The following is a 27,667-nucleotide window of genomic DNA, read 5'->3' as shown; positions in this document are numbered from 1 at the left end:
AGCCATAAAGGTTCGAGTAGATTAAATGTCCTTGCAATATTTTTTAAAATGCATATCACGCAACTTCTTCTTGTAACCTTTTAAAAAGTATTCTTTTGAAGTGACTGATGGTTTTCCTTTTCTCATTAAAGCGCTGATGTGTGCTTTGAGTTTGATTATAGGGATGAGTCAGGGCCACTTTCTGTTTTCAAGTATTCATCACGAGCGGGCCGTGATTTCGTTTACTGACATCCAACTTTCTTAATTAGAATCCTTTCCTCCGGTGCTGGATTGTCACCACTTGGCCATGTCCCAACTTCTACAATCTAATCTGCATATACCTCTCCGAGCGCCTTATTTTTCCTGGAAATCCTTCTAGCAAAAGCGTGCTCCAATGTTCATTGTGACAATAACTGGTTATAATGACCCGCTAAAACTATTATCATGGGCAGAGAGAAACAGTACAAAATAAAAAATTCTGTTGTGACCCGGTTTACGGTGTGTGCCCTTTAACCTTGCATGTTTTTGACCCAAATCCGTTCACCTGTACCTTTAATGAGAGTCTGCAAGTGCATACTTCCTGGAACTTCATGGTTTCATGATATGTACCGTTTGCAGGAAAAAAAGATTTCTCTCTAATTCAAGCCTTAAGAGGGTTCCTCAACGGCAGGGACTTCAAAACTCCCTGAAGAATTCTGCCATCTTGGTCTAGATGAGAAACGTGTTGGTTTGAGGGAATTCGGGCTGTTAAAGGAACCTTTCAACCAACTGCTAAGGGACGAAATATGAAACACCATTTTGGAAAAGAGAGTTTTTGAGCGTCCTCATTTGACACACTTTGACACACATAATGAGCAAAATATGAGATATCAATTTTATTTTCCATCACTTCGGATTTCAATAGAACTGTTCACATAACATAATGTATATCGTTTTACACACAGTTTTTTTTATAAGACTCAAAACCAAGCCTTTTGAGTTGTCCATTCCATTACATTCCACAGATTTCCCTTTGGTTACTCGGTAGTCAACTTCAGTCACCAACTACAGACCTCGCTCATCTTCTAATAAGGCATTTCAAATTGTCTTGTGCCACTTTACACCTTGAAAAAAAAGAACATTACAGCTTAAACCGGCATTGTTGGGTAACATGCATCAAAGCATTCGGCTGCTGGTCTAACAAGCTGCGGCCAATGCAGTTTTATTTGATAAAAAAAAGGTATTTGTGCTTTACAAACAATTTAACATCTGTTTCATTCACGTTTTTGTAGTCACAGTTTTAATTGTGTATCTTGGTTTCCTTTCTGTAAACTCTACATGATGTGTGTACACAGGGACAGTCACATGTTCCTGTGGTTTCTTGGCATATCCTGTGCCTGTATACTGTAAGTGCATTCAATGAGGTTCTCAAAGGCTTGGCCTTTCACTTTTATCCGAGTGCTGGTACCTTGCACATATTTTAAGTTGCATCCTTCTCTGCCTTTAGCGGTGAGCTGACGTTGTCATGCTGTTACATAACCCATTAATGACACAATAAACTGGCTGGACTATGTTGAGTGTGTCCTGATGAAAAAGAAGCTGCAGAAAAGCACGGTTGAAGGATACATCTAGTCTACATTGTGCCATGCAGGCGTGGAGCTCACAGCTCAGATCTCTTCAACCTGCTTACAGTGTTTCCAGTAACATTGATCAAAAAGTGTGATGCATTTCAAATCATGAAAGAAAAACTTGAGAAGCCACAGTCAATTAACACATCAATGTATGTGATCAAGCTTCAATGATTTGAAAATATCTGGTGATCTATGACCTGAATTTACATAAAAATCACTTGTATAAAGTGGCGGTGTTTAAAAGCTACTGAAGGCAAGCCTTTTCAAATGCAAAGAGTCTGCTACACTAATGCTACTCTCGCTCTCTCTCTCTACAAAAGAAAACTTTTGAGAGGACTACCTTTGTTATGGAAATGTGAACCTGTGCGAATACTGGGCATTGATGTTGGAGAGGCTGTGAGAGGGACTCAAACAGCGCCATGCAGACAAGTGTTTTGCGTTGTTAAGTACAGAAAAGAATTAGCAGAACAAACTTTAGTTTTCATTTTTTTTTGGAAAGCAGAAGAGTACCTTTTATTTTTAAATTATTGTGTGCGTCTTTTGAAGAATATGCTGTATGTTGTTTTTTTTCACACATCCTGTTTCATCATTCAACCTTTTGCACACGGGCAGCTGAATGTTTTTTCCTTCCACAATTGCTTCCACAATTAAGGGCTTCTGTGTTGAAGTCCTGTCAGTAATTCCGGCTGAGGTGAAGGTTTCAAAAAAGTTTTTTCGGTTGAGCTGTACAAACATCCTTAAAGCTGTTCAGCAAGGTGTCATATTTGGTTGTATTGAAAAAAAGGCCTAAATTAAGGATGCAGTGAGCATAGGGAACATGGGTGAACGTAGTTACATAATATCGCTGTAAGGTTTCCAGAAAGGGAAATACAACAGGGAGGAAAAAAAATTGTGTGTTTGCTGAATAGGTTTCTTTTTAGTAGAAAATACGGCACTCGCCGTAATATCTCAAATTCTAAACTATTGTATCAACAATAAGGCAGTGCTTTTAAATTAATAAAAAACCTCAAAGATTACTTCTCCAGGTAGTATCTCGACACAGCGTATGTACACCTTATAACCCTTCAGCCATTTTCTTTGGTTAAAATTGTTCAAAAGTATCTGCTTTCTTCCAAGTGCATCTAAAGCACTGCAGATGTGAGGAACTCATCTTTTCCTGCCTCAGTGCAAGAAATGCCCTTTTGTACTTCTCCCCCTTTCTTGGACAGCACAGTCACTCTCCATTTATCTAAATTACATCTCAACAATACTTTGCCTCCCAATGTTTTCTTTCAGATATTCTGTCTTGGCCCGTTACGTTTCATAGTCTGACTCTGAGATTTGCATCTGTTGCTTTAGTTGATCTATGTCTTTGAACATCTTGTACCGTGTGCAAGAACGCACAAATGTGCAATGAATTGAAATGTAAAAAGCAAAATCGTGCTAAAATGATTTCAGGTACATGATGACGTGATGTTATTCTTGGTTAATTGATTCACGCAATTTAAGTCACTTCACCTTGACAAAGCTAAGGTATTTGTAGTGATGTTATGTACATTCCAATCAAGCGGGAGGTTGTTTTTCCGATGCACTTCGTAATTATATTGGAGTTACTGGAAAGATAGTTATAGCATTATTTGGTGATAAACTCTTAGTGGTGTGGGCTTGTTGAGCTTTAGATATTCATATATACATATATTTTCTGTTTAAATCACACTCACATTTTAAATACATCTCCAGTAACAATATACCACATTCAAAAGCAATACTAACAGTAATAAACAAAATATCACTTTGAAATATTTATGGCAGCTGATGAACCGCAAACAGTGCGGCATGAGGAAATGTTCGGTAGGCACCCTGAGATGGGAATACAGATGTGAGCTGTACCTTTGCAACAATTTACATCTTTCAACTCTTTAATCATTTAACAGGCAATAAATATTCTTCTGTCAGATCAAATATGAATACAAACAACACCTAAACACTAAATGCAAACCCCTTGTATACTCTTTTGGGTTTTGTTTTTCCACAGTGTAAGCATCCAAATGTGTCCCTGGTAAATAAAGTTTTCTATGTTTATATAAAATAAATGAAATAATGCAAGATGAAGAGCAGATTTTGCACAAGCATTTCAAAATGTAAATCACCACTGCATTAGACTTCCACATTCTGCATTTGATGGAGGAGGCCAAGGAGCATTTTTCTATAGTTTGCTCGCTGCACATTCAGTAAAAGCATTTTAGGGCTTTTTCTCGGGAGGAAGCTTCCTATGAAAGAAGGCAAGAAAACATTCTGAACATATATGATAATTCTTTTTGTTGGTCTGCCGTGTGACCTTGGGGACAGCATGACTTTACAGTAAGTGTGTATGATGTATGGATTTACTAAAGTGACAAGACTATCTTAGTAAGGTGGGTATGATATTTACATGCAGCTGACATTGGATCATGACAACCACTGCTTTAAGTTGCATAGCAAAGTGTTAGCGTGCATAAAGAGACGCTATGCTGTTGCACTCGGCTATTTCTTTTTAGTTAACAATGTATTTAGTTAATATTTTGGCATCAGTGTCTGTTTTTGTAGTCTCGCTGTTTGGGTGTTCTGCTCACCTGCAGTCTTCCTGTTCATCCGCCGGTGGGAAAATTGCTTAAATAGACAAACAAAAAAATCAAGATCTAAAAAGGACCTCAAAATTGCAATTGCAGTAATTACGTTCAAATAATGGTGTGCTCTAAATCAAATTGTGCCTCCTTGTTTTTCTGTCTCTACAGCTTTATAGTTCTAGTTAAAAACATATGTCTCTGTAAATTTCCATTTAATGATGACACAAATTATCTATATATGCTATATTTATGTGATGAAGCATCTACAAAATGGTACAATATACTGATTTGGTACATTGCATGAAACCAATGCTGCATCCCTATAGCAGAAAGAGCAGACGCAAAAGTACTTATTATTATTTAAATGGATATTAATGGGGGAAAAAAAACATTGCTAGTGTAATATCAAATCAACATTTTGCCTTTCAGGAAAAACTTTTTCACATTATTTTGGCTCATTTTAAGACAAATTGTTTCACTTTATTTTATGTTTGAATTAGAATTGCATTAAAGTTACAAAAAAATGGTCATCTGCTGCACTTGAGGAGTAAAAGGGCAGCGCGATGGAGTTACAGCAGCAATAATAGATTCACTTTGTCTCCTCTTCCTGCTACATCACATGCACCTTTTCTTTTAGTTTTGATTGTCACTTGGTCCATTAAACTCGTTGTGGTGCTAGTGACTGGCTTTGTGTTGATTTCCTGAAGATGTACTATGTTCATTACTAAGTTTTTGTCTGTAGTTTTTTGAAGTGCAACAGAGTCAGACAGGGCTGCATAAAGTATAAGCTACCGTCACATCATTGTTACCATGGCAAACCACATCACACTGATACAACACATTGGACGGACTGACAATATCTCCTCTTTACAAATCTAGCTTCAAGTGAGGCGGGTTGTAGTATTTGAGGCTTTCGAAGTTACTAAAGAGAAGTGTAGCCTGTGTTCACCAGTTGCTACCACATGTTGTGAAGTATGCAGGGTCTGCAGCAGCAGACCTTAAAGGTTAGTACATTTCTTATGATATATTGATATATATATTGTTTTGAGAGTAGGAGCACAATGAAACTCCAATGCATGGCTTCATTCTCCCAGGACGTAACAATGTGACATCACAGAGGACCCTCTGCTTTATTTAGCATTTTAGCAAAGTTTAGTTAATCCTCCAAACATAAAATTCCAAAAACAAAAGTATTAGATTTTCACAAATTTGGAAAAAAAAAATGTCCCATCTGTAAACATGTTTGCCTACATCCTGGTCCGATTGAGGCCTACTAACAGAAAGCCAAGCCATGCATTTTAGTTTCATTCGTTACTTAACACTCATTAGCTGCACAACTGACTGGATGTCACAAGAACTGGAATTAACATTTTACAGGCTGGAGGATTACAGAAGTCATTCTTTGTGGGTACGATCTCTGACTGACTCGTTGTTGTTGAGCGGTGGAGGCGGCGATTGCTTGCTCCTCATGCTCCTGCCCTCCGTGGCGGGTCGCGAAGTCTCCGTCACAAAAAGCCGAGTCACCCAGACAGAAGTGACAATGCGCTTGTACTCGTTCCTGAAATTCCTGTTGAGCAAGCCGTAGATGACGGCATTCAGACAGCTGTTGAAGTAGGCCATGAAGTAGCTGACCACAAAGAGCCACTCGGGGATCCGCGGAGCCACGCGGGTCGGATCTATGGCCACCGCCAAGCCGATCAGGTTGAGGGGAGCCCAGCAGATGGCAAACAGCACAAAGACCACAAACATTGTGATGAAATTCCGCAAGTCACTTGGCCTGAGGCGAGGGCTCTCGCCCGTCTTCACTTTACGTCGCACCTGCATGAAAACACACATACGGGAAGAATTATGATTCCAAGGCTGCTGTTTCTCTCTGACACTCTATATTACACACATTGAAATAACACGAGAAACTCACAATGATACGCACAGGTGTTTTCTCCACCTACCTGCCTGTTAAACACAATATCAGGGCTTAAACCACTGGCACTGACTGAAACCCTTTTTTTAACCTACACTTACTGGTAATTAAAGACCATATGCATAATTAACACTGCACAAATTATTCTGATTGGATGATGCATTTTGTTAGAATGCAATGATGACACTCCTCTAGGAAAAGGTCGATGATCAAACTGTTTTTCTTACTTTGCAGGTCTAATGTTGATTGCATGATAACAGCCTGCAGAGACGTAAAGAACCACTTGGAGAAGCGTGAGACTGACCTTAATCACGAGCACCCAGATGCGTAGATAACAGAAGGTAACCACTGCAATTGGTACCAAAAAGTGAACCACGACCACCGTCACTGTGTATGAGCTGCTAACATTCTGGGCGAAGGTGCAGGAGTAGACCCGCGGGTCGTAGCGCAGGGAGCCTACGAAGAAATTGGGGATAATGGCCACCAATGTGAGCAGCCAGATTAAGGCAACAAACATCAGAGTGTTGCGAAAGCTGTACAGCCGACTGTAGGAGAATGAATGGCAGATGTAGCAATATCTGTTCACTGCAATCCCGGTGATGTTGAAAATGGAGCCGATGACACTCAGCCCCATGAGGAAACCGCTGACCTGAACGGAGAGAAAGTGAAGCGTCAGTGTGTTGTTCGCTGCTGTTGGGTCGGTAGTTAGCGGAAACATTCCTTAGCTGGTGTGGTCTTACCATGCATTGTGTGTTTCCCAGTGCCCATCCGTCGTGGAAGAGAGCATAGAGAACCAAGGGGTAGGGGTAGAAGGCCACCACAAGGTCGGCGAAGGCCAAACTCACCACAAACACATTACCTGGACAGGAAGAGAGGGAGAGACAGGCAGTTTCTAAGTAACTGGCTTTCTGATTGTGAAAGGAGTCACTTCGTGCAGGACGAGACAGTGGGTTCCACCTCTGAGGCAGCTCTGATGGTTCGGCCCCCTCTCATGTCATCTCAGCACATTGAATTTGCCAGCGGGTGCTCAGATTATCAGGATGAGTACATTCAGCTCATTCCAATAGGCTTGGCACTTTTGATGCCTATACATTCAAAGTGCCCACAAGTTTTGCATACATTACAATTTACACAGGTGAGATTATGCTAAAATATCAGAACATTCCTCCATTATTTACTTTATTCTAAAGTACCGGCTTCAAGGTTGCTATGTGTTTATTAATGAAAGTGTTCTTTCTCTCATATAACCGAATACTGATTTTTGCTTGGCAAGAAAGGTTCTCGAGCGAGCCAAAGCCAGCCAAAAAAAGTTTTGATAGAGTAGAGGGAAAAACCTGTGGACACAGCGCTTTGATTAAACAGCAACCTTAACCTCAGACTGGATCACCTGACGCTGTGCTGGAAGCGCCACAGCTCACCTCATGTTTATTTTTGATCACAAATGTGTCAGGAGGGAGCTCTACTTATAGCTTTAGCAAGCAGCTGCTGCAATACGTTTTGTAACTACAGTAGCATGCGGTTCTGTGTGTGGCTGTCAACCTAGAACTGTCACTGTGTGCTAATATGCAAGTAGGGGATAAGGGAAAACTCAGAAAGTCATTTAGCATGTCACTCCCTGAACTAAATGCTGTAAAAATAAAAACATGAATGAAGAGAATTTCCCTCATAATTTAAGATATCGCATTTCCAATTAAATAAATTATGATTAAGGTCAATACATAGGATAATAACTTTACTAAGTAGACAATACATATACAGTACGTATAAATATTAAATGAATTGAAATTGAGACCAGATGGCTCCACGTGAATAGTTAATGGATCACAGAAATAACTAATTGGTTCTTTTGGGACATGAATGTGTCGACCAAATTTCATGGAAATCCATCAACAAGTTTTTTTGTAATTTTAATCTCAAGGTGAATCTAGCAGTGAAGGCAGCATCTTATTAAAGTCAGAGGGATTCTTCATGTGGAGATCATGAATAACTTTTCCTGAATTTCATGGGAATGCATCCCAACGCCGTCGACATATTCCAGTCTGAACTAAAGCGACCAAAACACTTTTCAGCAGCAATGCCAAAAAGTTCCACACGTCTCTCTAGATATTCACTTATGGGTGGGATCATAAAAAATGCATATTGGGTTCTTTAATTATAGCCCTTTAAAACTTCTTAATTTACTGCTGCTTTCAGGGTATTTGAATATAAATTAGACGTGTGTTTTGGGGAAAGAAAGCCTGCTGTACAATGACCTCGATGGGGATGAGGTTCTTTATCTTCCAAAAAACCTTAAAATTAATCTTTTCATTTCAGAGGTCCTCAAAAGCGATACGGCTAAAATGAAATCATTTCGAGCAGATAATTAAATTAAAGGGCGTGCATGTCTCACTTCAATGCAAAAAAGCATGCAATACAGAAAAGACCAAAAAGTGAATGCGCATGTACTCATAGAGGTACAATAAACAGGGAGCAAAAGCAATACAATTGGATGACTCATTGAGGCTTCTGCAGTATTTACAGAGACTATTCAGACTCTTTCATGCTGAAATTCACATAACACCTCCAACAAATTGGAGCCGGTGCCTTTGCAGGTTGCCTCCACTCCCCCTGTGGGTACGCTGCCAGCTGATTGGGGGGCTAAGCGGTAAAACTTTTCTCCTCTCTGTTGCAATCAACTTTTCCCTATACATGTTTATGCCTGAGTAAATATAGCATTGTTAAAAGTTCAAGAAGTCTCTCTTGATTGAAACACTAGTTCTTTGAAAAGTATTACATTACATTACATGTCATTTGGCTGACGCTTTTGTCCAAAGCGACTTACAATAAGTGCATTGCAACCATAAGGATACAAACTGAAAAGAACAAGAAACAACAAAGTGCAATTTCATTTACAACTTGCTATAGATATTGCTATATTGACTTTATGTTCTTTTTGCAGCATGAGGTGTTGTTGTTTTTTTTCTTGATATCCTAGTTTTTCCCCCTACACATATGCCTTCATGTGTAACCAGGTGCCAACTGCGGGTGCAGGAGCCGCCTTAATGAGATCCTTTGAATCACGGTCGTTATGTCCATTATTAGATCAAATTGGACATTAAAACCTTTTAAGTATTTTAGTCAACAAAAAATAATTGGTCATTAAACAAACCAAGTGAATACAAAAAGACAGGCGCAGATTCAAAAAACAACAACATATAAAAATGTAGATTTTCGATTTACATGTTTAACCGGGTCACCTGCAGACTGCCGCGTGCTTAGAGCGGTGACTGCTCAGCTCTGAAGTTTAAAAATATTCAGGAAATTATAGCACAGCTTTTTCAGGGCAGTGTTTTCTTTTTCAATGTCAGTCACCAACGGGTCTAAACTGCAAAATGTCTGACCTGGATGAACTGCTGTCGCCCCGCCATGGCGTCAGACCACATGAGAAATAACAAGTGTGGCATTAACTCCAGTACGACTGCCCCGATGTTATGAGCCGCCGGCCCCAGCATTATTGTGTTTTCCAATTTCTAATTTGTTGGTTTCCTTTTCACTGTTTGTGTTGAAGAATTGGTTAACGGAGATATACATGATTGAGCAATTATGATCCCGATGAGTGCACGAGTAGTTTACTTAGTTTGAGAGGAAATGAGAACGAACGCTGTTAAAATGATGTTACATTTTAATGAGTGAATATTGTGAGACGGGGTGGTGTAACCACACTGGCTTTAACCAGCAACCCTCGGGAATTGGGGGTAATTAAAAAAAGCAACTGCTTAGAAACGTTGAATCTTCCGATGAAAGCATATACACACTTTGAGTTTAATTTGCAATATCAACATATTTGGCTGCACCAATGCAAAAGGGAATCAACAAACATGCCAAATAAACAGTATTTCTTGCAATGCTGCTGGATTCCCACCTTTTATGCCTAATAGGTGGATTGGATCATTGAAGTTAATAAAGCTCTGTACACGGCTGTTCACGTGTACTTTAAATAATTGCACATGGAAATGCTGACTAAAACATTATCTCTTTGGTCAAAGGAAACCATGTATGATGATCTATTTTAAACCTCCAAAACTATTTTGTGCATTTTCCCTCCATGACTGTGAAAATTACCCCAAGGATAAAGATTGCAAAGATTTTCTTCTTATTTCCTTTTTTTTTACGTCTATCCTGTGGGAGGACATGCTACGCAGATTCGCCTTGTTTGCATTTAAATTTGTTTCCAGTGCGACCAAAAAGAAAAAGAAGATGGCATGGGAATGGTGCCAAGAGTGGGGACTGAATCCAAAAAAGAGTGATATGGAGGGAAACGTGGTCAGGTGTGATAAAAGCTCTGCTTTTGGTTAAAAGTAGGGAGTTAAACTCATTCAAAGCGGCGTAAATAATACAATCCTAACAAGACATGATTTAGACAATTAACGGCCTTGTTTTTCTATAATGAGGATGTCAGCTCTGGTCATTTCTTCAAAACGTTAAATGAGAGAATATGTCAAAGACAAAAGGGAGGCAACGTCTGACTCAATATGCAGAGATGAAAGAACAAAGCTGTGGACAGGAAGTGGAAAATTAAGGGGATGGAGGGGAAAAATAGGATGTTAAAGAGCATGGGAGCAGCAAAACTAGAAGATGAGGAGGAAGGAAGAATGAGTTGATAACATAAGAGGAAGATAAAAGGGTAATCTATTTTCTGAAAGGCACGCCAATAAACATTTTTGCCATCACCACTTAACATCAGAGCTGTTTCCTCAGCACGCCGGCAGCTTCCTAACTTTCCGACACGCTGACCCCACAGGCAAAAGACAGGCAAGCCTTTCTACCACGTCCACCAATGTTTCCTCTTTATTTTGTTTATTCACTTAGCTGTTCCTCCAATTTCTCTCCCAAGGAGTGCAAGTTTTGAACGATACGACCCAATTACCCTCCATCCTTGCTCCTTAATGAACCGTCCATTTCTCTTTCACACCTTGTTTTCCTGAGATTGGAAAAGACACAAAGCACACTCAAAGACACAAGATACTCAAAGTGGAGGAACGGGCTATGCGGTCAGTCTTAAATGGATTAGGCGCATGTTGAACTACTAATATGTAAAGAAATTGACTGTTCTGTTCTTTAACAAAGGTCAAATGGTGCAGCTGAAAAGTGTGTTGCCTCAGGAAGATACTGTCCAGTAAGACGTAACACTCTCATAAACGTTCTGCTGAAACAAGCATGCAGTAAATGCACATTTGTCTCAAAGTCCTTTGGTTCTTCAGGGAATAAACGACACGGCAACAGATTACTGTTCCAGAAGTGTAACTCTTATGACCAGCACTCACGTAACATCCCTGAACATGCAGGCAGTACAATCGCCTTGATCCCAGACTGGATTTGTAGGCTGTCGAGTTTGAAGGGTCCCAATATTTGCGATCGACATAACCGACAAAAGTCTGTGAAGTGGAAAGAATCTGATTAAAATACATCCATAAATCAGCCTGCGTAAATGGCTCGACAATATCTATTTGCACTTCATCCCCAGCTTACCAAATACCCAATTTCTACGTATTCGGCCCGACATCACCATTTGTAGGACCCACCAGTCGCTTTTGTGCTGAGGGGAAAAGTCATCCTGGTTGAGTTAATTGGTAAAAACATCCCAGAGGTAACATTTTAATTAAAGATTACAAGTAATGACAAGGACCTTTGAAATGACCATTTTAATTTACCTGCCACTCAGTGGTTGACTAAAAGTAACTCAAATACGTGAAAAAGAGCCTTTCTGGAAGAAGCAAAAGACAAAATCATGTTATACGCGCCTTTTCTATGAGAATTACTATCGTGTTTTGTTTGCAGACCTCTGGACAGCAATGAGCCTTTAGCTACGGTTAGCAAAATGCTAAACTTTCCCTCCTGAAACACTTTCAGAGAAGTCCATTCATTATTTACTGAGCAGCCAACAGGCTTTTGTCACCTAAGTCCAAAACTTTTATGGCTCCTTGCACCAGCTTTAATGAGACAGATTATCTTAGAGACAGTAAACCTGAACATCAAATCCGGAGCAGCTAAAATGTGTCCTGTGGTTTTTAAGCTTTTTATAACAAATGTAATTAAATGTTCAGGGATTTCATTAACCTTCCTTTGTCTTGTTCTAATTCCCTTGTTTTTCTTTTTGTTTATCTCCAAAAAGTATTTATGCGACACTTTCCCTTACGTTGTGAAGGAGACCGTTTGCGGTTAGTCTGCTACGGGTTTAGTCAATGTGATTCAGCCGTTGGTTGGATGCTGCTTTGAAACCAGCTTTGCAAAGAAGCTTGTTCTTCAGCTCACTCCCTCCGGTCTCCTTCTCACAGATTGTTTACAGGGTAAACAAGCATCACCCAAAATGAGGGAAAGAAGAGAAAAAGAGAAATCCCCACTGTCCCTCGGTTGATTTTGGGCAGTGGCTTCTTTTTCCTTTATTGTAGTTTTAATACGTTTATATGTGCAATGTGTTTTCCTGGAGCAAAAAAAGACTTTAAGCGACTGTTATGTAGTATAGACTCTTTTTTAAACGTACCAACCGCTACCATAATAATAAAGAACAACTTCAGAATCATGGTCAGCCAGGCACAAAGAAAGAAACAGGAAGAGATAGAGGGAAATATACACATATATATACTGTATATATACTGTATATATACACATATGTAGTTCCTGCTGAGCGGGAGCACTGAATGAAAAGAATGGCCACAATAAAGTCACGCATCAATAAATAGGGCTTTCTCACAAATAGCAGCAGCAGCAGTGGCATCCATAGTATTGCTCATTTTATAATGCTAACCTTGTTGTATCTCTGTCTATCTCTGTGACAGAGATATAGTTGTTTTTAGTCAATCTTGTATATTTATTTAAAGAAATAGTTTGAACAAACTCTGTAAACCGAGTATTAGTGAATGTTATTCTAAGAGTTGTTTTCACCATCTAGTTTAGTGTGCATCAGTATTTAAATGTTTTTTATCTACTTTAATGACCCTATTCATTGCAATACCAGTTTAAGCTCAAAATGCTGTGCAGGTTGTTGCAGAATCAGTGAGCTTTTGGACAGCTGAGGTAATTGCACTTGTGCAATTAATGCACCAATTTTGAACTACTCCTTTGCTTTCTGGATATAAATTGCCCTGTCTGTGCTAGTTCCTCTATAACCGGATTAACATTTTCAAGTTTCTGCCTTCAGTCTTACATACTTATCATTAGAGCGGAGTACTTAGCAAAGACATATGAGAGAGTGAAAGTGCAGAATATTACACACAACATTAGGAAAGAACTGGAAAAAAGCACAGGGAGAACGTAGTTTGAACATTTCACTGAGCAGATGACATGATGAGCAGATGATATGATTTAATTACCAGGGCAGAGGAGGAAAAGGTCTTACAGTGAGGTTTTGAGGTCTGGGCTGTTTCACATTTAATGAATCAAAATCGTTTTTTCTAAATGTAATGGTCAGAACGTTTTGAGACACAGGGAGAAGAAACAGCGTTTTTGTCTTTCTGTCTCGGTTTGCATACATTGGACTTGTACTGCGAGAGAAAGTTTTCATTTTGTTGTTGGAATGAAAATACAGTGTTGTGTCAGGTGAAGGGATTAGTGAGAGATTTACACCTCGTGCTTGTGTTACATACGCAGAAACCTCTGAAACCCTCAGAATCTATCTGGAAAAAGATTTTTTTGGCGTCATGGCCAAGCTTCATAATGCTGAACTCAATTTTTTTTTTTATATACTCTAAACTCTAAAGCCCTTTTTTGTATTCATCTCAATAATGCAGAGTTTGACCTCACATTTTGATCTGCAAATTTTAGTTAAAGTCCTACTGACAATGGCACTGTAATATTGGGATAACATGAACAAAGTGTTTTTGAATGTTCTCCATATTGCTATCTATCTGTCAGGTAATGTTTATGTAACAATACTGGACCCTAATTTAAATTTAAATAGAAATATTGATATATCTATATATCACAGGTAGAAATAAACATTCTCACGTCAATCTTTCCCTTCCTACAAGCTGCTTTCAGTGGAATTCCATTTTACTTTAGTCAGAAACATTAAAACGACTGAAGGTTGCCCTGCAGTAACAAGGACGTCAACAAGAAAACCTTTTGCCTATTGTGGAGGTAGCAGAGATTCTGCAGTCAGATACCTCAACATGCCGGCAAATACAACAGAACTGCCAAGTTAAACCATATAGAGCAGGAACAATGGTTGTTATTATTGTTTTAATAATGTGGCTGAAAACAACCCTCTAAAAATGTTGTACAGGTAAAGAGTGACATCCACCAGAGGAAGCGCCTGACTTGCTTTAAAGATAGGGAGAGAAAGAGAGGGAGGGAGAGAAAGAGGGGGAGAGAGCAAGAGGGCGTTCTCGGGGTATCAGGATAATCAGAGAGCATCTAAATCCAGGAGTTAAGAGGTTGCAGGGAAGCTAACGCGTGGTATTGATCAGAGCAATCACCAAAGACGCATCAGACGTTCCAAAGACGCATCAGAAGTTCCAAGGACTTAGCGTTTCAAAGTTCAAATTCATTCAACGCACAAGGCAAACAGGAAGCTTAAGTCCATCTCCAGCTCTGTGTAACATGTCCGCACTGCTCATTCCTCAGCGGTGAAGGACTGCGCTGTGAATGTATCAAAGAGCCGCAGATTGAATCAGTTCTCTGGGGCTCCCTGGGCAGGTAAAACAAGCTGCTGGTGATACGCACCGCCTCGTATCAAAAGAGCATGGAAAATGAGTTTTGCCTTAAAACTTCTCCTCAAAATGTACTGTATCACGGACAAAATAAACATCTTCAACATACCGCACACTATGGCTTGTATTTCGTTAGTGCTCTGTCCATAATTTATGCTTAATCTAAATAACTGCCTAGTTATTGAGCCATTGTGCAATAGTCTGTCAAAAAGAGGAAAAAAACAGGTCATGAAGATCTTAATGATTACTGTGTTTTTTATCTCAGTCGTGAATGCAACTGATAATGACTCTGGTTGCGACACATTTCAAATCTCTTCTTGTTCCACGTCTGAACTTTCCTTTGAGTGCTAATGTCAGCAACTTAGTCCAGTGGAAAATAACCGTCCAATGGTGAAACCAGCACCAGGGAAGTATTTATAGATGTTGCTTCAGTTGGCAACTAAAATCCAACCAGTGGGCGGCGCCTGTTGGTTCTCAGCAGTTGAGGCCTCATCACTTTTCCTGAAGGTGGTGAGGATGCCGGCCCCTCTCCAGCAGGGCAGGCTCATAGCCGGCATCCCTCTTCCTCCCGCCTCTCTGTAATGCGCTGCATTTAGCGGAGGAATTTCACTCTCAGACTCACAGACTGCCATTCATGGATGACAGAATACTGCACCGCTTAGGACATTTTTTCTTAACTTGAGTGAAGCGGCTGGTTACACAAAAGGTTTGTTTGGGAGCTTTGTGGATGGAACCTGCTCGCTGCTTTTTTGTGATAAGAAAACTGAGAGCAAGATTATACAAACCCTATTAGTTATTTCGTCTTCTAAAATGAACAGGGCAGTGTGTACAACACATGTAAGAATAGTCTAATAGTGTGTATTTCCTCTACAACTACTATATTATCAATTACAATATGCAAAAGGTGCAGAGCGATAACTATATCTATAATCACATAAATAGAGAAAATGAACATGGTAAAACACATGTTCTGCTGTTTCCTCTTCATGTGAATGGTAAAAAGTAAAATAGTTAAAAAACCTATTTTCAATGCCTTGTTAGCAGACTGCACCTTTTTAAACAGCCACCAAGTACACGTTAGTATTCATTAATACCTCATTTAAGACACAGCATAAGAGGCTTATTATTTTTGAAAAGTGCAACTAAGGTGACTAAGAAGTTAAAGTCTAAAAATAAATCACCCAAATTCCTTTTTTTTCCTTTTCATGCTCTATGTGGACCTCTGTGTTCCTGTGAGTGACTTGATGGATTATTTGTCCCCCCCAATATATATGTAAACCATGTGGGAAGGATAAAAGATGAATCATTTCTGACGTGAACTGTGATTAAGGGTATTGATGATGAATGCTTGTTAAAGAGTTTCATGTCTTCCATCAAGTGTAAATGATAGTATGACGTTCTGTTGAACATATCGATTTTCCTTGCTGCTTCTTCAGTTATCAAGATTTCAAAAAGGGACCTTGAATGGTTATTGCAGGGTTTTCATTGTCATTGTGTGTGTTTAATCCACAGACCTCGGGTGTGAGCTCACATGAACTGACGCGGCACAAAAACGATGGTCAGGTCTGTCGATACGTACTTCCTGTCCCGCCCCCGTGCAGAGGTGTCTCTCTGCGTTTGGTAGCCGCTGACTTCCTGTTATTGGAACAATCACCAGACTTCTTGAACTGAGGCGGGGAGAAACTTTTAACAAACACCCTCCCACGTTTAGAATAGGCCAACTTGCACTTTGGATTGATGAGAAATATTTGAGTGTGTACTTTAATCACTTCTTCATGATTACACATACATAGTGATTTATTTCCTTTTTCAGATGAAACAAGCTTCCTCTACTGGATGAACAGGCCTCATCCAACATCGACTGCTGTGTGGGAGCCTTGTTATTACCGCAAAGTAATCTTGACATTACACAAAAGATGACAAAGGGATCCCCTGAGCCTTCGCGGATATTGTGTGTTGTCACAGACAGACATGTGACTACAGGGAGCTTGAGCAATTATTTGCCCTCTTTTTCCTTTAGAGAGTTGTACAACGACTTGAATGTTGCTGCCGGTTTGCTAATGAGCAAAGCTAGTTATTGATCAGGTTTTAAGGAGCTTCGATGAAAATAGAGATATTGCTGCCTAGTATTTATCTTTCGCGAAGCTGTCAATCCACCACAGAGTGCTATTACGTACGCTCAATGAAGTTGTCATGTGGTGCTAAGCTTCTGTTTACGTTGGAGATGAACTCGGGTCAGGACGATTCACATTAGAAATGCGCACCGTGAACGCTTTGCCTCAGGCAAGCCAAACCCTCTGCACCCCCCCCCCCCCGCACCGAGCCAACAATAAGAATGCACAACAGCGGCCCCTCGTCGCTTTTCTCCTCAAATTCTTCACGTTAAAAAAAGAGTCTGGCGGCGCATGCGGGCCGTGAAGCACGTACGCACAGCTCAGTCCGTCTAAAGGCCAAAGAGGATATTAACGTAGTTCAGTATTTAGTTGGCAAGAGTGGTGCAAAGCAGGAGCACTATAATGTGAAAAGGGTAGATTCACTAAGAATGGTATATATTACACTTTGGACTCAGATTATGCTGTGATGTTTTGAATTAATGGCTTTTCTACAGAGTGCAGCAGGCACACCCTAAGTCTAGTTAGTCCCGCGAGGTTGACCTTTTGAAGTGCACACTGAACTGTAAAGCAAAGCGGATGATTAAATCAGAAAGCTGTCTTAGCTCATAGAACAGCGAAGATCGTGCAAATGAAAATGTAGATTAAAGCTGCTCTGCACCAAAGGAGAAATTAATATCGAAATTATTAATTTATAAACCACACAAAAAAAAACAATTTTTTAGGCATAATCTTCATCCATTTTAATGCACAGAGTTACATCCAGTCCACTCACTGCAACCTTTGAAGGGTTTGAATTTCTCTGGGCCTTTGAGAACTATCCTCCTGACTTCCAAATTATACCAATGTTGCAAAGCAGTAGATAGGGAGTTGTGAAAGAGACATTTAGAAGGATATGTAGCCCCCCAGGGAGGGAAGTCACTTTTTATTTTTTTATGTTTATTCACAAATACCCCTCCTGCAGATTTTGCCAATATGCCAATACGTACTGGGTTAGTGATTAATTCCCTTCAGTGGACATATTAGTTGGCTTGCTTGTCATATGATCTAACCAGTTTACGTAATTATGATGCAAACTTGTGAATGAAGAAAAATGTTGTTCATTTTATAACCATAGATCATGCAACAGTAGAGAGCAAGGTCTGTATGAGAGGCGCAAAGCAGCAATTGACAAAGAGCTGAGTGAGGAGCACATTTTATGGACCAGTCATTCTATAAAAGGATTCTCTGATAGTGACATAAAGTATCCTTAACTTTAGCCTGTATCGTATTTTTAGAAAACAAATCATTAGAGCAGTGGGCCTTTCCATATAAAGTCCATCATTTTCAAACTTTTTAATGGACTGTTTTATTCGTTTAATTTACTGAATCGCCTCACCTGTTATTTAATATAAAAAGGTGCAATAAAATGTAATATAAATTGAATAGGTTTAAGTGAGGGAAACTATATGTATATAATGTATTTAGGACACTTGTCTACTTTGACTCTGAGTTTGTAATAGATTATTATAGAAGAAGTCAATAATATTTGATTAAGTATTCAGGCTTATTTCCTATCAATTTGACACAGATGGACCCTTTAACATAGCCACGTGTTAGTCTTCAACTTTTCTTTAATAAGATGTATCTAAACTGCTTTGCTGCATTTATCATACCTTAAGAATTTTCTGAATAGAGAATTAAATTGAATGAAAACTAAATTCTTTCCATCTTTTAAATCCCTTTGAACCAAAGCACTCAAGTGTCATAAATACCACTGGAACGACACAACATTCAAATGATTCTAACGTGTAGCTCTCAATCTTGTGCAATTACGGCTGCAAATTTAAACAATTAGTTGGGGGCATATTTCTAGGATTCGGTTTTTGGCTTAAGGATGAATCACTTTGGCTGTGAGCATATTCAGAACCAAACCCAGCCAAGTTCCTCGCAAAGAAAATGACCAGTCAAATCACTGATAAACCTCAATCGTACCATGAATTCCTGCACAAATCTAACAGGAAATAACTTTCCAGATTCATTCTGATGCTTTTCCCATTTGGCTTCTAAACGTTCAAACTCTTGATCTACTCTGCATACAACAGCAGATTAGAAAATAGCTTCCATGCTGTGCTGATTCTAGCTGAAACAAACATTCTGTTTGACTCTCTTGTTTGCAGAGTCGCTCGCATGAATACAGTTCTGCACATTTCTGTGACAGTTCCCCCCTTCCTAAATCCGTCTCTCATTTTCTCATCCTAGATTGCACCCAATTTCTCATTCCTTCTCCATTCCACCTCCTTTCATTCTCTCTCTCTCTCTCTCTCTCTCCTTCTTCTCTCGCAGAAAATCCCTTGCTACTTCCACCTCTTCACCCACTGTGGCCTGAGGGTTTGGAGAAACTGTTACATAATGCACTTCAAAATTATCACTAAGCAATTATTGTAGATACAGTGATGTACAAGCAGCCGTTGTGGCATTTGGGAAAAAAGAGTAAGGCACGGAAATTTCTGATCCGTTGCTTTGCAGATGATAACGGTCAATTTATCCTGTTCATGATTATTGAGATTAAAGAAAATTGTTCTGTCAGCAGCTGTCTTGTGAGTGCATATGTGAAAACCTGTGCTATTTAGACCTTCCCCATCTCGGAAAGTGAACTGAGTACAGAGAACAACTGAGTGATTTTCATAACTCTTTCCTTTATAAAACACAACACAGTTAGAAATTCAGCTCCTCTATTTTATAGCCTGTGTCTGTTTTCAAGTGATTTGCAGGCTTCCTTTTACCTCCCTTTCTCTCTCTCTTACCTTCCTCTTCTCCATCTGGCTCGTCTCATCTCCTCCTGCTTCCTTTATCCAGTTGTCTATGTTCAAGGGAATTACAGAAGTCATGCTTCACCCGAAGACACAGGACGGTGTCTGGGCACCGCTCAGGCAGAAATCTACTTCCCCCAGCACTTAAAGCTCCTGAAAACATTCCCAGCAGTCATGCCCAACCTTCACTTCAGCCTAAATACTCACTGAGTAAGACAAAAAACAGTCAAAAAGGATGATGAAAGAATTATATGGCAAAGCCTCAAGAGACAGAAAAGCTCCACAGACACTCCCTACTCATGCATTTTAGACCAGAGACAATTTAGCTCCCCAATGGATTTTACATGAAACTAGACGACAGTACTGGACTAAGTAGCTGATATTGGCCACAATGGGATGTGTAATGGGATGTCAAATGCATATTCTGTGTGATTCAATAAATTTGAACACGGTACTAATTCACATTACATTTCCCCTTTCTTCATGAGCTACAGATGAACTCTCCTATATTTCCATTTCAGCTGCTCTCTGATCCCTCCCTCTGCCTGCCTTCTTGTCTCCATATCTCCTCTGCTTTGGATGGGTGGTGTGAGCCTCCTTTCAGCTGTATCTTTCTTTGGCAAGCTTTCTTTTTTAAACTGCAACAGAAACTTAGAAAGCTCCTCTGCATTAAAGAAAATTTCAAAAATCGTCTTCAGCTGTCAGTTCTTTTAGACTTGGTCATAGTTGAAATAAGGGCCATATTTTAAAAATGATGAGTGTATTAAACATTTAATTACATTTTAAACATAACACTTGGGAGAGGTGTCTTCCATAGCAACATATCTTGCATGAATAACAAGATATTAGGTTATGAAAAACTTGAAATCAAGGTTACAAGGTGATTCATATGTACTTATGTATATATACTTATATATGCTGTTATTCGTTATCCACCACTATTCAGTAAAATGTGTGCTCAGGAAATCAACATTCGTGCTTTGCTAGTCACCTGCCTTTGGTATTAGCCCATTGTAATCTGTCATTTATTAACAGTTGCAAGGTGACCCCAAGTTATATTGAAGTGAATTGGGAGAATGTGCATATGAATGTACTGCTCGGGGATGATTCAATGTCTCGATCTATCTCAGCCCGTCTTCTAGCCAACATGTATCAAACATGTCAACACGTCAACTGAATAAATACAAATAGGAGAACTGTCTGTCTTAATTATGTTTTAAGCATTGCAGGTCTCTGTTGAATTAACATTTGAAATGTGAACATAAATTAGTTCTCTGTATCAAACACATTGGGGAACTTTTGGTGGTCAATTGTGTACTTGCACACACATATATAGAGGATTATCACTTACAATATAACAAACATATCTATGCACCTCCACTAACTTTAAACCCGTCTGTTACCGACACAATGGACTTCAAAGTAGAATGACCATGAAAAAGCAGCCTTTCTCATCTTTCAGAGCCAGCTGTCATAAACCCAACAATCATTAGACTTGGCTGGGATTCTTAAGCGCCACTCCAGCTCAGCTGGGCTCTATTGATTAGGCTTCATTTCAACAGAACTGATAACAGTTCTCGGGCCAAATACCTAAAGTTGAAGCTTAGCTAACAGGCTTTTGTGGAGCTGTCACCTGGATTGAGGTCGGATTGTGAGGTGCAGCATAAATCTAAATTGTATCCACAACACTATGTGTTCTCCCTTATTCATTTCCATATATATTTATACATATATATATATATGTATATGTATATATGTTTATGACAATGACGCGTGGCTGGTCTCACCTGGTCGACAGACACAGACACATATCTCTGAAACATAAACATTTGAGTCAAAAAGCTGATGACGTTTCGAGAAATTCGAGAACAAAACCTCCCAAAAAAACACAATCGCTAAAAGGAAAGCAAATTTTAGATTAATTGGGAGAAGCATAAAGTGGGAGAGTTTCAGCACCATTCATGAAAATGGTTTTCTTTGTTTCAGCACCATGGACAGAGGCAGACTGAGAGTGGCTGGATGTGAAACGCTGCACTGGGTAGTCGATTTGTTGTCTTAGATTAGGAATATTTTAAGCATTGTATATGTAGAGAAGTAAGTCACTAATTAAAAAGAGGTGGAGGGATATGATGTAAATAATGTCTTTGTTAAAAAAAAGTCTCTGTAATAACTGATTTGGTCTAAGTTTTGCAACACCTGCGCTCTCTGAAAGACAGATGCAAAAGGCTACCCGAAAAAGACCTGTCACATGTTCATACAGGCATTCATATAATGCACTACTATCGAATGTGTAGACTTAATGTGCTGTATTTTTCTGAATACCATGTATGTGCTACTGCTGGTGGACACACATCTGTATGGTAGATTCATTGTATATGAGTCAAAGCTTTTCTTTTTCAACAGACACTTTTGAGAGTATGAATGGCTTGGGTGGCTCATGAATGCATTAGCGTGGGTGGTTCTGTTGCTCTAACTCAAGCTGATATACAATAGCACATGATGAAGGCAAATTTTCAAAAAAGGAGAACAAATGCAGCCGAAAGGTGATGAGCAATTCTGTGAATTTGAAGCTTTGTTACAAGACTAACTGACATGCATTTGATCTGTGTGAGGAAAAATGTTTAATGACGCAACTAATGCTTAACTCACACTTTTCAGTGTTTTTGTGATACACTGAAAGTGAATTCTTAGACAAAAGCCTCAAGGCCTCAAAGTTTGCTCCTGCAACACGTTTCTTAATTTGGATAAACACAAAATGCAAATCCTGTTGATGACTGTAGCTTTAGTTTACATGAAATGTGTGTATATGTACTATATTCTGGGACAATCTTTCCAAAAATGATATATAATAAATTAATAAAAAAGGTACATATAGACCATCGCTCCATACACACAACCAAACACTACAATGGCGTACTTATGTGTGTCCTCTTGTTGAAAATGAATAATGATTGTGAGGTTTTGATTGCAGTGTTTAATTTGTGCAGTGAAGTGAGGGTTTCAGTTGCCAAAACACAAAATTGAAGTCCAATTATTGAGAAAATATGGGCAAAATAGTCTGACAAACTATAAAAACGTTTTCTGCTTTGCACCCAATTTTGAAATCAGCATGACATTTCACCCTCTAAATAAGACCAAGGAATAAAGCTTTGCTTTGCCATTTCAAATCACTGCCATTGAAAACAGCCCTTGTTCCCGTTGGCAAAGCCACATGCCACCTGGCCAAAACCTAATGGCCTGACTGCCAACTCATCAACAAACTGTGTAAGCACTATGGAAAGAGCACAGGTGAGTCCCTGTGTACAACACAACAGGTTATTATACACGTTTTAGCAATTAAAAGAAAAACAAAAATTCACGCTTTTTATATAATGTTCTATATAAAATATGTTCAGTTCGGATTTTCACTCAGTGAAAAATGCAACATTTATAAATGCATTTACACTGATTTTACATCAGTTTGGCAAATATATTCATATTCATTATTTGAAAAAAAAGGACTGAGGATTTGGCACAGAAGAAAACTGCTTCAAAGCATATTCAGATAGTATGAACCATGTTTTTTTTATGGGTTACAATAAACTATTGTACAGTTTTGAATGAGATTTTTCAACAAAGGAACTGTAATTGTAGCCACTAGTGTGTTGAGTTTGACTACATTAAACACGTCATCTTTCTATGTCTCATGTGGCTTGTGAACATAATTCGGACAAAATGTGGCATATGTGCGTCATCATTCCCAAAAATGATTTGAATAATGAAGCCGGGTCAGTCATACATCGCCAATCAAGCATCTGAAGAAATATTGTGATCCACCACTCAGCGGTCCATTTACTTTGTCCACTCTGCCTCAGCGGGGACCTACGCAAAGCCATGACAACTGCACTGGGTCATATGCTGTCCTTTTGTCCTACTGTGACTGTTTATTTGCTGTTGTTAAGTCAGGTGTTTTCCCATTTTATCTGTTGAGTGGGTTTGTTTCGAACTGCAGAGTTTGAGTTTATGACTCTGAAGTCGGCGTAGTTTCTCAACTGCTGAGTGGGCTGTTTGAGTGGAGAGATCAGAACCCTTTGAGTGGAAAAATCCCACCGCAAAGATATTTTCAATAGCACTTTTCATGGAGCGTTAGGCCAGGTAACCTAGAAATTCATTTAAAAAGGAAAACCAAAACATCTAAGAAATAGCCTGAAAAAAAGCTGAAGATGTAAAAACTGTCTCCATGTTGGGGATTATTTTATCAAATTGTGTGACAGGTGTCCTATAAAGCAATTTACTAAATTAAATTGCCCTTTAGTCGGGCCATGGTCTTAACGGGGCAAACTCTCAACATTACTCCTAAATGATTTTAAATCCAAGTCACGAGCAATTTCTCTTAAAAGCACAATCGGCACTTGACTCAAGCTCTGGGACAGAGAAGCACGTTCTGCAAAAGGGTAAATGTGATAACACTGCAGAACACGGTCTTATTCTTGGGAAAACATAGCGTAGGCTGTCTGAGATAGCTTATGCTCTAAGTATTGTATTTTTATTTCATAAGTTTACTTCGAAACGTTGACATAACGCAGGAAAAAGGGCCGGAGGTAAAAGTGTTAAACTGTCATGCTTACCGCCGACTCACTTCTTGGTAAGACACAATTGCTGTCTTACTCACTCAAGAAGTGGGAAGAGTTTTGTTTGATAGCATTAAAGCAGTTACATTCGTTGTCAATCACAGGCCCGACCGCTTTAAATAGCTTTTTAACTAACTTTGCCACTCGGTCTTGCTGTGAGACGTGACAGCTCACATTAGTCACGAACATTGAACAAAAAAGGCGCTTTGATATTATACCTGAGGATTTTTTACCTGCTTGTTTGTTACAGTAATGTAAAAAGGTGTCATTTGCGGAGGTCCATCCGCCTTTAAATGTTTTTTAACTGACGTCTAAAGTCATAGATTGATAACGGTACGTCCAATGGACGTGCATTTTGTTATTTAGGGTGAAGGGCGTGATGTTTCAACATTTTTAACTCAATATTATTTGCATATAAAGTGTCGAAGAAAATGTTGAAATGTATGACTTTCGCTTATAAGCCTCTCACGGAGCGTGAAGTTTAATAATAAAACCATTAAATGGATTCTTTAGGTTACGCTACACACACTTCTAAATGCACTTCACATATTGCTCTTAAATTTACAAATGGATTTCGTTTCCACTTCTTAAAACCCTAAATTGAACAATAGCCTCGGTGATTGGCTATTCAGAGCTATGAATATTCAGAACCATAGCTAAGCCGTATTTAAAAAAACAAAAAGGAAATCCATGCTGAAGAACTGTATGTGGGAGTCTCTTTCTCTCTCTCTCTCTCTCTCTCTTTCTCTCTATATAGCTGATGTAATACCAAACAATTGTTTTGATGCCTGAATCTTTTCCATGACAGGTAGTACGCAGATTTAAAGGGTGGACAGATACTTGATGGGAACAAAACCAACAAACTATGTTTCCGAGACGAACAAGCCAATGGGCTCGTCTGACTCTAATCAAATAGAAAACAAGTTAAGACTAAAATATATTACCTTTCTGCTCTTGGACTCTAAATGAATGCAGCAGGAGATAATAAGAAGCCATTGTGTAATTGATGTTCAAAAACCTTCTTTCCTTCATCGTTACTTGCTGGCATTCTATTATCCGTATTCATTTTAGCCGAGTGTCACAATTCCGCAACAAGAATAGATTGGAAGGTTATTCGCATCACTCGCTGCTAAAGGTGTGAGGACTGCTTCCTAATTAGGGAACTGAGCGTGGTGCATTTCCCCTCGCGGGCCAATCAGGGGCTGGGGCACCTTTTATTCAGGGCTTAAGGGAGACAGGCTGATCCTTCGTAGACTTAATGCAGAACTCACGCTGGTCTTTGAACTTCTTTGGGACTTTTGTGCCATCTTAACTTTTTTGGTAGAGAGGGATTTTAAACATCCTCCAACTTAGCAGAAAAGAATACAGAAGAACACGTTTTCAAGTGTAAGTTACCCGCATTGAGCCTCAGAGATAAGAAGTTATGCCATGCTTAACCATAACCCAAGGCACTATTCATTTATTTTCATTTACAACCTTGGTTTTAACAAAAACCACCGCATTAAATTGAGATACTCGTTTCAAAAGTTCTTAAAAGGTATTCATTGTCGTCAGAGAATGTTTGAATTGCAACTTCAAAGGCTCATACCTGCAGAGAGGGTTCAGTGGGAGCCTAATTCGTTATGATTTGGTTTTATGCTTCACTGGCTCCTTGGTTTTCACTCTTTCGAGTCAGATAGGTTTCATAAACATTAGTGACGTGAGCTTAATAAAAAAAAAAAAAATCACCTGAGATCATTAACCTCTTCACATAAGCATAAGTTAGAATACTGACTGAACGGTTCAAAGGCAGAAGACGTGACAAGAGATCCACCAAGCTGTTTGTTGTGAAGACATTATCAGCTATATCATGTACACATCATAAATGTCAATGCATATACTTTTATCCCGAGCAGTTATTTCTATTTCAATAGTGATAGTCATCTTGTACAAAAGCCTTTCAGCATTATGTGAATAGTCCTCTAATGGTATTAAAAGGAACCTCCTTTGGATTCAGGTCCAAGTAGGCTGACAAAAGAAGGTTAACGCCCTCAGACTTTCTGTCAAAAATGAAGAGTATATTCCGCAGGTTCAAGCTAAATGTGTCTTTTTGTTGAACTATCCAAATTATTTCTGGAAAATGTTGTCACTGTTATGACTGAAGACGGATATGTTAGGAGAAAGTGCACAGAGATGAGAGGTCTGTGGTTCAAAACATGCACCAGGTAAGGAGGACCATGAGGGAAAAAAACATCCCAGAATTGACTATATGTCCAGACAATTGAAAACACACACACACAGCCTGTACAGGTGGACGTGATCACTTATCAGAAATACCATCTTCCTGATGATATCATGTCACTGGAAGGGATGACATATCTTACCAGAGTTCCTCAATTTGCGGTTCCTGAACACCGATATGATCACCAGCAGGTTCCCCAGAACGTCCACCACCGTGGTGAAGATCAACACGCTGGCCAGGAGTGCAATGACCCAGGCGGGGCGGGCGCTCCCGTCCGAGGCCAGTGTGCGCTCTAGCTGCCCCAGCTGTGGCTCTGTCCGGTTCCTAATGAGTGTGAATGTGTCCGGCATCACTGGCCCACTGCTGCTTTCGGGTCACAGCTGCTCTTTATACCCAGCAGCCGCCGCCGGCACCGACGTGTCCTAAAGGGAACATGGAGCGCACCTGACTGCCTCCACTGAGCGCGCGCGCGTCGAGCCTGCTACTTGAAGGCGGTATGAATAAAAAAAGATATACGTGGTACTCACGGCGTGACCTACATAAAGTTACATGTGCTCTTCGCTTACTGTGGCTTTCGCTGAAAAGTCCTCTATCCATCCACGTGTCACCAAGAGCGGATGGGACACGCGGCGGCGCCACAACTAACCCTGTTAAGAAAATGTAAATTATATTTCGTTTGGGTAATATTTAATAGAAGAAGGTCCGGTCCACTCATATTTCAAATCTTCCTCCTCTTCAAGTGCCCCCCTGGCTTGCTGCTGGGCATCTCTGGCTATGTGCGTGCGCCCGCGTCTCGGGAGTCCGGGGTTGTGTTCGCTCAACAACGTCCGAACGAACGAAAGGGAACACATTGTCTTCCCCTCGCCGTTTCGGATGCACTTGCCATGCGCCGGATTACGACGCAATGAGCGCCGTGCGTCGTCCCGTGGTAAATATCACGGAGAAGCCCCTCTGTCAGGCGCTCAGCGGGATGTGGAGAAATCCACTGAGGAAACGGACATGGTTTCACCTCCGAACCGGCTCTTTGTGTGTGTTACGCCCCCCCCCCCCTCTCTCTCTCCTCTGACTATAACCCCAACATTAATACCAAGGTGTTTTTTTTTTTGCCAAAACCGAACATTCGCCTCGCTTTTCATCCTTATTCCCAGCGT

The 27,667-nt window shown here is 39.8% G+C and overlaps 1 protein-coding gene across 1 annotated transcript; it reads right to left on the bottom strand.

Moving 5' to 3' along the window:
• Positions 1-970: 970 nt before the first annotated feature.
• mtnr1bb (melatonin receptor 1Bb) lies at positions 971-27,302 on the bottom strand. The gene is made up of 4 exons (XM_062558096.1): positions 26,659-27,302; positions 6,836-6,954; positions 6,400-6,744; positions 971-5,992 (listed from the first exon to the last, which is right to left on the bottom strand). The coding sequence occupies exons 1-4, from the start codon at positions 26,864-26,866 to the stop codon at positions 5,570-5,572; spliced, it is 1,095 nt and encodes a 364-aa protein (XP_062414080.1). The 5' UTR covers positions 26,867-27,302; the 3' UTR covers positions 971-5,569.
• Between the last annotated feature and the right edge of the window lie 365 nt (positions 27,303-27,667).

This window comes from Pungitius pungitius, chromosome 16 (genome assembly GCF_949316345.1).
Source record: "Pungitius pungitius chromosome 16, fPunPun2.1, whole genome shotgun sequence".
Lineage (NCBI taxonomy): Eukaryota > Metazoa > Chordata > Actinopteri > Perciformes > Gasterosteidae > Pungitius > Pungitius pungitius.
This window is presented reverse-complemented; position numbering and strand designations above follow the sequence as displayed.

Bases quoted from the DNA above. Each gene is read 5' to 3' on its own strand.
- mtnr1bb (XM_062558096.1), bottom strand. From the start codon at position 26,866: ATGCCGGACACATTCACACTCATTAGGAACCGGACAGAGCCACAGCTG. The intron at 6,955-26,658 runs GTAAGATATGTC...CTTCCTGTCCAG, and splicing joins CCGCAAATTGAGGAACTCTG to GTAATGTGTTTGTGGTGAGT. The intron at 5,993-6,399 runs GTCAGTCTCACG...GTTTTCATGCAG, and splicing joins TCTGGGTGCTCGTGATTAAG to GTGCGACGTAAAGTGAAGAC.